At 33.3% G+C, this 14,509-nt stretch overlaps 1 protein-coding gene across 6 annotated transcripts in view; it reads left to right on the top strand.

The window, feature by feature from the left end:
* Nucleotides 1–14,509, top strand: part of LOC114338747 (trafficking kinesin-binding protein milt) — a 318,823-nt gene that overhangs the window by 290,111 nt on the left and 14,203 nt on the right. For all 6 annotated transcript variants that reach the window (XM_050647317.1, XM_050647318.1, XM_050647316.1 and 3 more), the window contains one exon: nucleotides 13,676–13,862. In XM_050647317.1, the coding sequence (XP_050503274.1) occupies nucleotides 13,676–13,862 (187 nt within the window). The remainder of the gene's footprint in view (nucleotides 1–13,675; nucleotides 13,863–14,509) is intronic.

Below are 14,509 nucleotides of genomic sequence, written 5' to 3'. Positions count from 1 at the left end.
GTCTCTTTGATTTTCCGTTCTCTCGCGTGATTACATACTTTATCCATCTAAGGAGTGCTACCTTAATGAATTTTACACCTTTAGGTTCCTTGAAACTTGAATACAAAGTTGCTACGCCTGCGCCACAAACATTGCTCTTTTATTCTTCTATATATTCTTCATAGAATTTTTCGCTCCAAACAGAAAACATTTAAGCAGTTCTGGTTCTTCTGTAAGTGACCACGTTTTTGTTCCATATGTTAGCATTGCTGGTCTTATTAATGTTTATAGACGGTCACTTCATTTTTTCTGGATAGTTTTGAGGCCATCTGTCTTTTTAAGCCATAGTAACACTTATTGGCAAGCACTATTCTTCTTTTAATTTCTTTGCTGATGTTATCTTTAACCAACAAGGAGCCTAGCTATATGAAGGTTTCCACATCTGTCAATTCTAAATCTTCAATTATTCTTCTAGGCGTCTGGATGCTTGACCTAGTATATCACATTTATACAGGGTGTAACAAAAATACAGGTCATAAATCAAATCACATATTCTGGGACCAAAAATAGTTCGAATGAACCTAACTTACCTTGTACAAATATGCACATAAAAAAAGTGACAGCCCTTTGAAGTTACAAAATGAAAATCGATTTTCTCGACTATATGGAAAACTATTAGAGATTTTTTATTGAAAATGGACATGTGGCATTCTTATGGCAGGAACATCTTAAAGAAAAATTATAGTGAAATTTGTGCACCCCATAAAAATTTTATGGGGGTTTTGTTCCCTTAAACCCCTCCAAACTTTTGTGTACGTTCCAATTAAATTATTATTGTGGTACCATTAGTTACGTTCAATATCATTAAAACTTTTTTGCCTCTTTGTATTTTTTCGATAAGGCACCTTTTATCGAGATGTGGCTTCTTTTTTAATATGATTTAAAATCTACCTAAAAATATAAATCATAAATAAATTTTCATATTATTACTAAGTCTCCATAATCGTACTTAACCATATACAAATTTGTGGTAGATTTGACAAATATTCTAAAGTACTAATTTTCGTAAAAGTACTAAGAGGCAAACAAGTTTTTAAAATATGGTGTTTAACTAATGGTACTACAATAATAATTAAATTGGAACGTACACAAAAGTTTGGGGGGTTTAAAGGAACAAAACCCCCATAAAATTTTTATGGGGTGTCCAAATTTCACTATAATTTTATCGAACTATTTTTGGTCGCAGAATATGTGATTAAATTTATGTCCTGTATTTTTGTTACACCCTGTATATTTGGTCTTTTAGGTATTTATAATTTAGTCCAATTCAATGCAATCGGTCAGAGACTCTGTGTATCTATAATATTGATATCATCTGCATATCCGACAATTTGTACAGATTGGCTGGACAGTACTGTATGCACAGATAGGGTCATTTGTGTTAATCTGGAACTCCCGAATTACCTTTTCTAGAGCAAGGTTAATAAACGACAGCCCATTTTTGGAATGGAAGTGTTTGGACTCGTTCTTTGACCATGCTCGCCGTTCCTGTGAATGTAATTTCAGTTAGTTGAATAAGATGAAGCAGTATTAGTATGGTATATGTATGTATACACCGTTCTTAGGCGTCAACGCCCTTCGGTGGGGATCTATGGAGGAGTATCACCAAGCCCCAAGCCCTTATCCCTTGCCGTACCGCTCCTCCATAGACCGATCCGACGCCAGTTTATCCAGACCAAGCCGTAGACTCTATTGAGTTTTATACTACGGCGTTGGCCTTTTATAAATTTCATGACATAGCTGAGGCTCGAACCAGCGACCGCAAATCGCAAATCCACTAAACTTGTCGATAGACAGCCCCAGCTAACTGGACCGTCAAGACCGACTTTATTATTAGTATGGTTATTAGTATGGTATAACTAGATCCAAACCCAGACATCCAAAGTGAAAGTTATCCTCCAACACCAAATTGTTCTATATGGTCCACATAATGTTCCAGAAAAAAGTCACACCATTTTGAGCGTCGGGTTTGGGGGGAGAGGGGGGAGAAGTCGGTAAATTCGTAGTTTTTTACGTTTTTCGTCGATATTTCTAAAACTATACAGTTTAGCATGAACAACCTTCTATATAAAACTGTTCTTCATTAAATTTGAAATAAAAAAAGTTCTATGCATAATCCTTCTAAAATGAACGGTTCCAAAGTTACGGAGGTAGTATAATATAATTGGTCCAAAAAAAGGCCTAACCCAAACATCCAAAGTAAAAGTTTTCCTCCAACACCAAATTGTTCTATATGGTCCACATATTCTTCAGTAAAAAGTTACACCATTTTGAACTTCCGGTTTGGAGGGGAGATGGGGGAGAAGTCGGTAAATTAGTAGTTTTTTACGTTTTTCGTCAATATTTCTAAAACTATGCTTAAGCGTAAACAATGTTCTATACAAAAATGTTCTACATAAAATTTAAAACAAAAAAGGTCCTAAACATAATTGTAATAAAATCAACGGTTCCAGAGTTACGGAGGGTGAAAAATGGAGGTTTTCGATACTTTTTATATTTTTTTGGAAATTTATAATATTATTACTGATGAAAGAAATTTCCTTTAACAGGATTGTGTTTTGTAAATAAAATTTGTTATTTCAGTGGCCGATGGTATGTTAGTGATAAGCCCTTGAAGAAACGTCAACCTCACCACCCAAAATCATCATCAATTGCCCAAAAAATATAAGAAGTATCGAAAATCTCCACTTTTCACCCTCAGTAAAAGGACTTTTTTTGTTTTAAATTTTATGTAGAACATTTTTGTATAGAACATTGTTTACGCTAAAGCATAGTTTCAGAAATATTGACGAAAAACATAAAAAAAAACACTAATTTACCGACTTCTCCCTCATTTCCTCCCCAAACCGGACGCTCAAAATGGTGTGACTTTTTTCTGAACATTATGTGGACCATATAGAACAATTTGGAGTTGGAGGATAACTTTCACTTTGGATGTCTGGGTTCTTTTGGATCAATTGTATCATACTACATATATTTGGAATTTCATAATAGCCAGGAGAAGTTTATAGAAAATGGTAATTCCCAGTGATCGGCTGTAAACTAGAGTTATAACAAACTTACAATCACATAAAAAACTTTTAGTGTAATTGGCGTGCTAGTAAAATTACTAAAATAGTAAAAATATCAAAAAGGATTACAATTTTCAAAACGTTTTCGCTCCTATCAGAACTTCCTCAATGAAACCTGAAAGTATGTAATCTCACTTTAATTTAATAAACAAAAGGTGAAAAATTTTGACTGTTAATCTAAAAAAACATGTGGTATGATTAGCTACTCGAGCATTTGCAAAAAGACACTTCCAATTCAGTGTAAAAACTTTTAAATGTTATAAAATTAAAACTTAAACGACATATATCGATGATTTAAGATTTAATCGAAATGGGGCATACTGATATTTACTCGAAAAGGGCGATAACGTCTGGGTGTGACATAAGGTAACAACCAACTGAGTTGGAGGATTGATAGCTTATGTTGGTACCAAATTAATGTATATTTCTAATTTGCCTTTGAATGAAAGTTACTAATGTGATATTTTGCTCAAATTAAAATGTGAATTTAATTGTCATTCACAACGAATTATGAGAACGATAGTCATGTTAATCAGTTTGGTGAGAATTTTTTTTTATCAGTTTACCTAATTTATAAAAAATGGAACCGAATCTTAAGATGCTAGAATATTTTTGTATCTAATTTATTTATTAAAATAACCAGTGTTTTTGGGTTACTATTTTGTAAAGGGGGTTCCGTTATTGAAAATATATAAAAGTATAAATTTGTAATTGGTGATAAATAAAAAGATTAAAGGGGGAATTAAAGTTGATGAAAAATCTCAGAAAATACGATTTTATCAAAAAAGTCCCTAATTTTATTTGTAGTGGAGTTTTTATTAGTTATATTGAGAACCTCTTTAAATTTGCCCATTTTCTCGTTTACTTTCTGAGTTTATCTATTTCGTAATGCCTTTATAGCTTGGTTGCCGAAGTTTTCACCGTCCAATTGAAGCTTTTCTTTGCACGTGATTTTTCTGAGGCGTCTCGGTCATTCGGATGTAATAAACGGCACTGCACAGGAAACGACAAACTTTACATAGTCACAAGGCATTTACTCAACCTTCACATACTGCACAAAATACTAAGGCGCACAAAAACATATCTACCCTATTCTATGATCTACATCTACCTTTTTTTCTTTTAAGCATATTTCTTCTTGTATTAACATATTTTCTGAGATTTTTTCATTCAGTGTTTGTATTGTGAATTTTATCTGTGATGAAGAGAGCCATATTTTTATTAATTTACTGTATCTAAAAAAATGTATACTAATAAACTAACATTTACAATGTATGTTTTAAAATAGTGCAAGATTTATGGTAAAAATGGCAAAAAAAATTATATCGGTTCGTCCACAAATTGGTCATCAAATTAATTTTTATATCCAACTGGCAACAGAATTTTATTGTTCATTACCCAAAATGTATGTTTTACTCATTTGTGTTAAATAAATCTTGTACATTAATGTTATTGAATAAAGAATATGGCGAAAATAAACAATATGTTTCAAAATCGACTGAGTTTAATAAGAAGTGTTTGTTAAGAAGAAGTTGTTTGTGTATTATTATGATCAAGATTTGTTTCGTTTTTTAGATAACAGTACAAGCTTATAAGTCGCTTTAAGCCACAATCCGAACTATTTTTGTTTAATGTATAACAAACTAATTATATGTTTGTGGTGTTTCTTTGAATATTTTAGGAAGAGGATCTCATCCCATAATGACATCAAGTAGATATAGAGTGCTGCATGATATTTGTGATTTTAACAAATTTTTTTATTAGATAAATTTTTAAGTTTTGGCTGCTACGTTTTATATTATTCCAGTATATTGTTATTATTTTGTAAATAATGTTGTATGTAGATATTTATCTTTTTACATTGTTTTATAAACAAAGATTAGATGAAAAATTGGCTCAGTCGGTATAGCATTTGACCTATAGTAGTATAAATTTAAAATATCGACTGAATTTGACCGTTGAGTTAGCCGCCATCTTGATTTTAAACGAGAACCATTTTTGCTCAATATCTTCGCCATTTTCAACTTTTCGACAAAAAGTGTAGAAACTGGAATTGTTGAAAATGCGATTTTCTATAATTTCGTTATAGGGGAAAAATAGTGACAGTTAATAGAGCATAATTATTGATTTATTGAATTATCTCGTTTTTATTAGTTTTACAACAAATTTGAACCTATACAAAAATGAAGAGAATTAAATTTTGTAAAATTTTGATCTTTTTAATTTTTTTGATCAAATCAATATTTAAGGTAGTACGTATGCGGTAAAGGTGCGAGCGTAAAGCCTCGGTTTCCTCGAAAGCGGCACCGACAAACTGAGAACGTAACACTGCGATGAATGACGTCATAAGAAACTGTACCATGCAAAATAATAGCGTTGGTTTCCAAGGATGCGTTGGAAGCCACCGCTTGCTGAGCTTGCACATTCCATTGCCCCAGTGAAGAACCTTGAATTTTTCACCGTTATCTGACGTAATTCATCGCAGTGTTACTGTCACAGTTTGTCGGTGCCGCTTTCGAGGAAACCCAGGTTTAAGACCCGATTGATTTTATAGCAATTGTTTTTGTTTAATATCTCCGCCATTTTCAACTTTTAGACAAAAAGTGTAAGGACTGAAATTGTTGCAATTACGATTTGTTACAATTGTTCGAGAAAACCAGTGGCGCGTCTACAAGGGGGGGGGGGAGAATGGGAAAATTCCCCCCAACAGGGTCCAAAATTTAAAAAAAATTGTTGAAATATTAAAATATGTTGGCTGACATGAAACTTAATTATCGACAGACAGATTCAACCAATAAAACCCGCTAGTTAATAAAATTAAGTGAACTTAATGCATATAAGTTATTATTTATGTCTGTTATGTACTTAATTTGTTTGGTATTTCATTGGAAGTTTCAAAAATTGTATAAAATATAATTCTCTTTATTTTTGTTTATGTACAATTATGTCATAAAGGTAATAATAAATGAGACAATTCAATAATTATGCTTCCCCTCCCCTTCCACTATTTTCCCCCCGAACTCGGAGAATGTCGATCGCATAAAAAAATTGTGGAAAATAAATTGTAGGAAATTGCGTTTCCAACAATTTTAGTTCCAACCGTTTTGTCGAAAAGTTGAAAATGGCGGAGATATTAAGCAACAACGGTTCTCCTTTAAAATCAATATGTCGGCTAATTCAACCGCGGAATTCAGTCGAGATTTTAAATTTACACAACTATTGATCTCCACTAAAGGATAGAACTATAAAATTTTGGCAGCTCGGAAACAAGATTCAATTCAGTAATTATGTTCCCCCCACCACTTTTTACTATTTTCCCACTCAGCTCATAAAATATCAACCGCATGAAAAAAATTGTTAAAAAGAAATTGTAGGAAATCATATTTGGAACAATTTTAGTTGAAAATGGCGTAAATAAGGAAATCATATTTGGAACAATTTTAGTTGAAAATGGCGTAAATATTGAACAATAACAATTGCTACAAAATCAATCAGTTGTTGCGCTCGTGCCATTACCGCATACGTACTACCTTAAATATTACCTTTAGCAAAAAAAAAATTAAAGAAATCAAAAATGCGTAGAAAATTTAATTCTCTTAATTTTCGTATAGGAACATTTTTGTCGTAAAACCAAGAGTAAACGAGATAATTCAATAATTATGCTCTAACTGTCACTATTTCCGCCATAACTCGGAAAATATCGACGGCACGAAAAAATTGTATGAATGGAAATGATAGAAAATCACATTTTCAACAATTTTGGTTGTTATACTTTTTGTCGAAAAGTTGAAAATGGCGGAGATATTGAGCAAAAACGGTTCTCATTTAAAATCAAGATGGCGGCTAACGCAACGGCGGAATTCAGTTGAGATTTTAAATTTACACTACTATTGACCCCCCCTAAAGATTAGAAAAATAAAATTTGGGGCAGCTCCTAATGCAAGGTTAGGCCTGTTATTCGTCTAACCCGACTGGACTAAAATAAAGTCACTGCTGCTTGCCTTTCCATCCTATAATCCTATACCCTCAAACCACATCGTTCGTGATAAGTTTTAATCTATAATTGATTTTTTTGTTCATTTCATTATTTTGAAATTTTCCCTCCAATGGCACTATAGTATAGTCCAAATCGAGTCTTGGCCTCATCTAAATTATGCCATCAACCTTGACGGTCCAGCGCCGATCTTTCTCAAGGTTCTCACGTTTAGCAAATTTTGCGCCCCGCTGCTACTTCTTCCTCATCACCTTTTCCGTGCCCTTCCTTCTGGTCTTCCACCCTGCATTTAACCATCTATGGCTCTTTTCAATGGGCTAGTCACTACATTGAAGTCTATGAAAGAGACAAGACTATTGAAGTCTGAATTTTAACGAATTCTGAGATCGGTGTCTCTTTGAACTGTTTGTAGAGTTCATGGTTGTACTGGATTTCCATACTCAGCTTACGTTAATAGGTCCAAATATCTTCTTAAGGACAATATCTTCGAAAGTTTTAATATCGTCCTCTAATTCAACTGTGCGCCTGTTTCCCCTAGCTCTAGCATGTGTTAGCTTTGTTGTCTTTTGCTTATTTATTTCTAGTCCGGTCTCTTTTGCCCCTGTTTTTAATTATGAATATATTTCTCCCATCTTTTCCGTTCTGCGAGACATAATGCTGATGTCATCGGCATATACGGCAATATGTATTGATTTATTTGTTTGTTAGATTAGCTTTTCCTATATTCAACTGTGTTATCACATATTCTAGACACAGGTTGAATAATATCATCTCCCTGCTTTAATCGTTTGAATCAAAAGACCCTACCTATCCAAAACTACTGGAATTTGGTAAAAACATGCTAAGAAAGAAGTGCCTGATTCACATTAGTGAGTAGGGTGGTATTTGGACGTTTCAGTTAAAGAGTGACACACCACGAGTCAATATTCTCATCTTTTCTTAACTTCTTTGAAGTCTTGAAATATTCAGTAGCATTGATGTCGTTTTGGTCATCACCTTGACCAATAACATCCCTTTTCTGTCCCAAAAATATGAACGAAATAGTCACTTTAAAGCCTTTGATTGATGTGGAATTAACTAAGTCGTTACAGACGTACTTAATTTTCATCTTCAGTCCAGAAATGATTTATCACGGTAGATGGAGCACACATTTAATTACTTAATTGACAGGTTAAATTGCGGTGGAATATTTCGTAACAGACTTTAGACTAATGACTAATTTTTATCATTAATAATCTGTATGACACATGTGCTAAATTTAAGCCGTTAGAAGAATCTTTTTAAAACAATCATTGTAACTAAATTTTATTGATATTATATGTTGTGGTGAAAGGTTTCAAGTGAATTTAAACAAAAGTACTTTATCTCCAAAGATTACGCAAAACCACATTGATTATTAATTCGAAACAGATCTTGATCAATCAATAATTTACGGTAAGAGTTTTATATTTTTTATATGAAGGTGGATAATATGTAGCAAAGTTTTAATAGTCTCGAATAAAGGGTTCAAAGATCTGTCGATTGTGTTTTATTTCATTCCTGCTTTAATTAAGAGAGCATAATTACCATAAGGTTACTAGACCTAATTGGAATAAACAATTAACAGATTTTTGGACTTTGGACCTTAGTAGATACAGAAACTGTTAAAACGTGACAACAACTCAACCGTTACCTTTGAACTAAATATAGAAAATATAATTGAAAAAATCGTAGCGGTGTTATAAATCGATAGATAACGATTTATCAGAATAGTTGTTTACCGTGATGTTTTTATCATTTATTTTGTATAGTATGGGAGAAAAATATAAGTTTAGGTTTCAATCTCTTGAAATACATATTTAAACACATTCGACATGTAAGCATTTTTGTGAGCTGAAAGAAAAGTAAGAGAAAAATAATATTCAAAGATATAATTTATCATGTATTTAACCCGAACGGAATACAAAATGTGTGCCTGTTCGAAGTTATGTGTCGCATGCAGATTTTAAGGGATTTTAGTGACCTAAAAGTGAGATGCTAAATGAATAAAAAACCATTGTTATCAAACTCTATTTAATGTTGTTCTGAAGCTATTTCCTTGTGGCATTTTTATGATTAACTATTTATATGGGAAATAAGCTACAATTAAATTTAAAAAAATAATTTTATTAACGTTTCGACGCCCAAATCGGGTTTCCTTGTCAAAATACAAAATACTACTAAATTAAACAAAAATGTTGTTGCTAAGTAAAATATTCTTCTAATAATTTATTTAATCTGACTCATTTATATTGGCAATTCAGACATATATTATACATTTTAAAGTAGAAGACTTTAAAATGATATTGGAAAATGTTTATTAATTGCGTTCCTGGGACGACTTTACTGAAAGATAGTTCATTCTCGCGTTAAATATTCCATAGTAAATCACGAGGGAAAACCAGGAAAAAACCAGAAAAAAATGGATATTCTTGAGTTTGGGTTGATTTCATGTAATCGAATGAACTATCTTTCAGTAAAGTCGTCCCAGGAACGCAACTCATAAATATTGGCAGTATCATTTTAAAGCCTTCTACTTTAAAATGTATATATGTCTGAATTGCCAATATAAATGAGTCAGATTAAATAAACTATTAGAAGAATATTTTACTTAGCAACAACATTTTTGTTTAATTTAGTAGTATTTTGTATTTTAACAACGACGCCCGATTTGGGCGTCGAAACGTTAATAAAATTATTTTTTTAAATTTAATTGTGGCTTATTTCCCATATAAACAGTTAACTAACTCTATTTAAGTATTAAAAAATAATAATAAAAAAATATTACATCGTATTATCATCCTTACAAAGAATACCTACAATTGTTTTTGTGGCAAACCTATGATTTGAACAAACTGGTTTAGTACACTTTTGACACATTCTTCTTGTCATTATTTCTGGGGCATATAATACAACGTTTACTAGACATATGACTAGATGGACCTGGAACTTAATTTTCCATTGGCTCTGTAGGTACACCAATTTGATTTTTATTTTTTAGTACTAGTTAATTTGGATTACAACATTTACATATCATTACGATTAGTAATAGATGCAAAAAGAGACCCATTAAACAAAGATAAAATATATGGGGACCAAATATAATCAATTACAACGTAATTTCGCTTTGTGGGATACAAATGTATCCCGCACCAGTGAGGAAAGGTTAAATGGTAAAAAAAATGATGTTGTATTGATAGTACAAACTGGCTGGATGTACACATATCAAGAAGGAGACAACAGAGAAAATCATCAAAATCTACATAAGCAACTACACATTCAAGCACCAATGACAAAAAAAGTGTCAAGTGTCATCCAAAAGCTTAAACATAATAAAGCCCCAGGAATCGACAAAACCTTAACTGAAATGTATAAGGAAGCTAACGATCAACTTTTGGCAGCGATCCATAAACTAATAGTATTTATATGGCAGAACGAATTGATACCAGAGGAGTGGCTAAAGGGAATAATAATATGCTCGTAATATAAAAAAGGTAGTCAACTTGATTGCCTGAACTATAGAGGCGTTACTCTGTTAATACTTGCATATAAAATATTGACATTATTTACAAGTTATTGTTGGGTATTACCAATGCGGATTCACTGCCAGAAAGTAAACTGGGCACCAAATACACACAGAAATATTTTAAAAAGTTATATGCGTTGTATCGGCATCATTTAGTTTACTGTTACCGGGACCTGATGATGCTGTGCATATTATAGACAGCGAAACCGGCCATCATGAGTAATTAATAAATTATTGTGAGTACGTCTCTTTTACTTATTTCAATAACCTAAGTATCTCCAAGAAAATCTATGATGCGGAGGGAAAGTTAAGACATTTTAGTAATTAGCATAATTAAGTTTGTACATGGCACTCAGACATGGACCTTCACAAAGGAAAATATGGAAAGATGGCCAAGATTCAAAGGGCAGTGCCATGAAAGGCAGATGCTAGGTATCAAGCTAAGTGATAAAAAGAAAAATACATGGATCAGAAATAAAACGGAAAGTGAAAGATGTAAACAAACATGCAACTACTCTCAAACGGAAATTTGCAAGACATAACAGCAGACAAAGAGACGGAAGATGGAATGAAGCGATAACCCATTGGAGACCTTGGGACCATAAAATAGGAAAGGGCAGACCACAGATGAGATGGTCGGATGACCTAAAAAGATACGCAGGGATAGGATTAGCACTGAACCGAGAAGAGTGAAAAAATAAGGGGAGGGGGCCTACGTTCAACTTCCGACAAATGAAGGACAATAGAAGTTTGTAAAAGGTATTAAATTTTTGAACATATCCACTTCTGTCCATACTTACATAACAGTGTGGTTATACGGTTCTCTCACAAAGTGAGTACAACCCTGGTCTTTGTTTTACATATTATTTGTTCTTTTTCGTGATCTGTCTCCAGATACGTATTCTTCTATTATACATATTTACTAACATTAATTAAGATTGCCTTCTCTTGCCATAAGAAAAAAAAGATATATTATACTTACCTATCGACAAATAAAATATCAATTTTGAAGCTTTTTGTTAAAGCCATATTTAAAGCTTTACCAAATTTTCTGGGATTGCACTTCTTCTTTTTCTTCTTCCTCAATGTTTCGGTTTTCGGAGATCACTGTTCATTAATCTTGTTTGCCACCAATTCCTGTTCATCGTGTCTTCTTCTTTTAACTCTCTCAAGTTCTCTGCTGCATAATCCTTCCATCTTCCACTCGGTTTTTCTCTACCTCTCTTTCCTTGTCCCTTGTGTTTCCTAGTTTTAGGTCTGACCACACTCGTGTATAGTAATGTTGAAAAAGTAACTATTCGTTACAAAGTACTCGTTACTTACGAATGCCGACAGTAACGATTACTATACAGAGAGACAAATCGTTACTTTGATTACTTTGGTTACTCTGATTACTTCGTTACTTCTTACCAATCGTATCAGAGCGAGTACCTATTTTGATTTTGGGTATTGTATCTACTCGGTTGATATCGGAGTCGGACCAGTATTACACGAGTGTTCGGTATCAGTACAGTTAACTAAAATTTTATCTATGAAGGGCGAAGGCTATGAAGAGTTTTACAGGATTACAGGGCGCTGAGAAGTAGCTGAAACAGAGGGAGGTATATCATTTAACAAAGCATGCATCTAGAAATAGATGTCTATACGATCTGTCGAGGTAGATAATTCGCAGAATTTTACAGATGTTAGTTCTTTTGAAAATAAAAATGCAACACATTAGATTTTAATAATAAATACATACTATTCTTATCACGACTAGAAAAAAATGGCTTAGAATGACCGGAAAATATGTAGAAATGATAATATTTCTAGACTATGATCATCAACTTTAATTTTACATGTATGTATGGCATTGTTTTTATTAGACCAGGGCATTTAACACTAAAAACACAGGAATAAATCTATTTTTAATACAGTAAGTACACAGAGACTTGCAACTTTTTGCATTGTATTTAGGATTAGGATGACGTCTGGAAAAAAGTCTACAATAAAAAAATAGGTGGAAATGCATTATTACATTTTAAAGTGTATAAAACGCATCGAAAAATGCATAAACATGTTAAAATCAGCATATAAAGGGCCAAATTTTCTTATTTCGGGGTATTTGGAGTCACTGAACAGGAATTTGCTATCAGAACTCACCTCCGAAGCACCTGGGTGCCCAGGGTTACTGCTAAGGTACATCATCTAGAGTTTGGAGGGTTTGTTTTTGGCAGTTAATTGATGCAAACAGATTACTCGAGATTACTGATATTGTGGAGCAGCAATGACAGAACAATTACATATCATTTAATTTCTATCCATTAAATAGATCGGTGAAGGTCGTTATATCGTATCTTATACTTATGCGAAATACTGTGAAATGCGATTATCAATATGATTACCGCTACTCAAATGCAAGAGTAATCATAGTAATCAAAGTATCCTACTAATACTAATACAAAATATGTACTGAGAAATGCGATTCTCGAGATGATTACCGGTACTCAAATACAAAAGTAACAAAAGTAATCAAAGTAACCAATACTTTAAATGATTACTTCATACAAAAGTACAATTGGACAAGCGAGACCTGGCGCGTGACCTTGCCGTATTGTGCATTTATCGCTGTGTATTTTCAGGCAAGGTCAGCCGCCAGGTCTCATTTGTCGAATTGTAACGATTTGTAACGAATACTCGAAAGTAACTATAATCAACATCACTACTCTTGTACATCTTTACTTTCAGCCCTTTACCCTTTTTGATCTCAGAGGACACCGCTCATTCGCTTCCAATTTAATCCAACCAGGATTGTACTACAAAATGTATAAATAAATTATCCTCATTTGACTGTGTAGCCATATCAGGTCATTATAATTATTAGATAACATGTAAGTAAGTTAAGTACACAAAATATATAAGAAGCTCTTTACTATCTAATTTTACCTTGATAGGAAAGTGTACAATGAATCATATCTGAACAACTTCAATTTTACTTTGAAATTTGTTTCCAATTGATTTAATCTATACATCGGAACTTTTTTACAGAGTCTTGTAGGCAGAATTGAGAGAATCGGCATCAACAATCTCATGGCCAACCCCAATGCACTTTACTCCCGGACTGCGCTAACTAGTCCCATGGCTCAGTTGACATGCCTCTTGCCCAGTCATGGCGGTGATTCAACTCTCGGCCACAAACTGGCCAGTCCTCTTTCAACCATTTCTGATCCAGAAGGTAAGTAACATTCTACTAAGCATAAAAATTTGGTAAACTGGACAGTAGTTGTACAAAGTGACTTAATATACAGGGTTGCGAAAAAGTCTTTTGCATTTTTTAGAGGATCCTTCAAGTTTGGTGATGTCCAAACAGCTAATTAATCGTCTAGAAGCTGTTTAACCCGTCCAGTGCTTACACCGAGAGTGTGTCAGCACACAGCACAGCCCTCGTGCTAACACACAGGCGGTGTAAGCACGAGGGTTCCATCAAGGGTGCCGACAACGCACGGTGGTATTTCGTTACTAAATGAACCATTTAAGTACGCAGTACCAGCGGTGTGGTGTATATTCAAGATGGGCAGCTACCGTATTTAGAAAAGAAAAAACAGTAGTAGCAACTGAGATACAGTTGAGTCCGGGAATCTTTACCCTTGCGGCATCATTTAAAGCATACGAAATAAGTCGATGATAAGTCGGAAATTGAAATTTACTAAACGCAACAGAAAGTCACTTACTGTCACTTTTGCGATTAGTAAATTTCAATTTCCGACTTATCATCGACTTATTTCGTATGCTTTAATTAAATGATGACGCACGGGTAAAGATTACAACTGTAGTAAACAACACCATACCTATGACACGCAAATCATGTTTTCATGTATTTAA

Source organism: Diabrotica virgifera, chromosome 3 (genome assembly GCF_917563875.1).
Source record: "Diabrotica virgifera virgifera chromosome 3, PGI_DIABVI_V3a".
In the NCBI taxonomy this organism is placed as follows: Eukaryota; Metazoa; Arthropoda; class Insecta; order Coleoptera; family Chrysomelidae; genus Diabrotica; species Diabrotica virgifera.
Note: the sequence above shows the minus strand (reverse complement) of the source record. Positions and strands in the feature narration are given on the sequence as shown.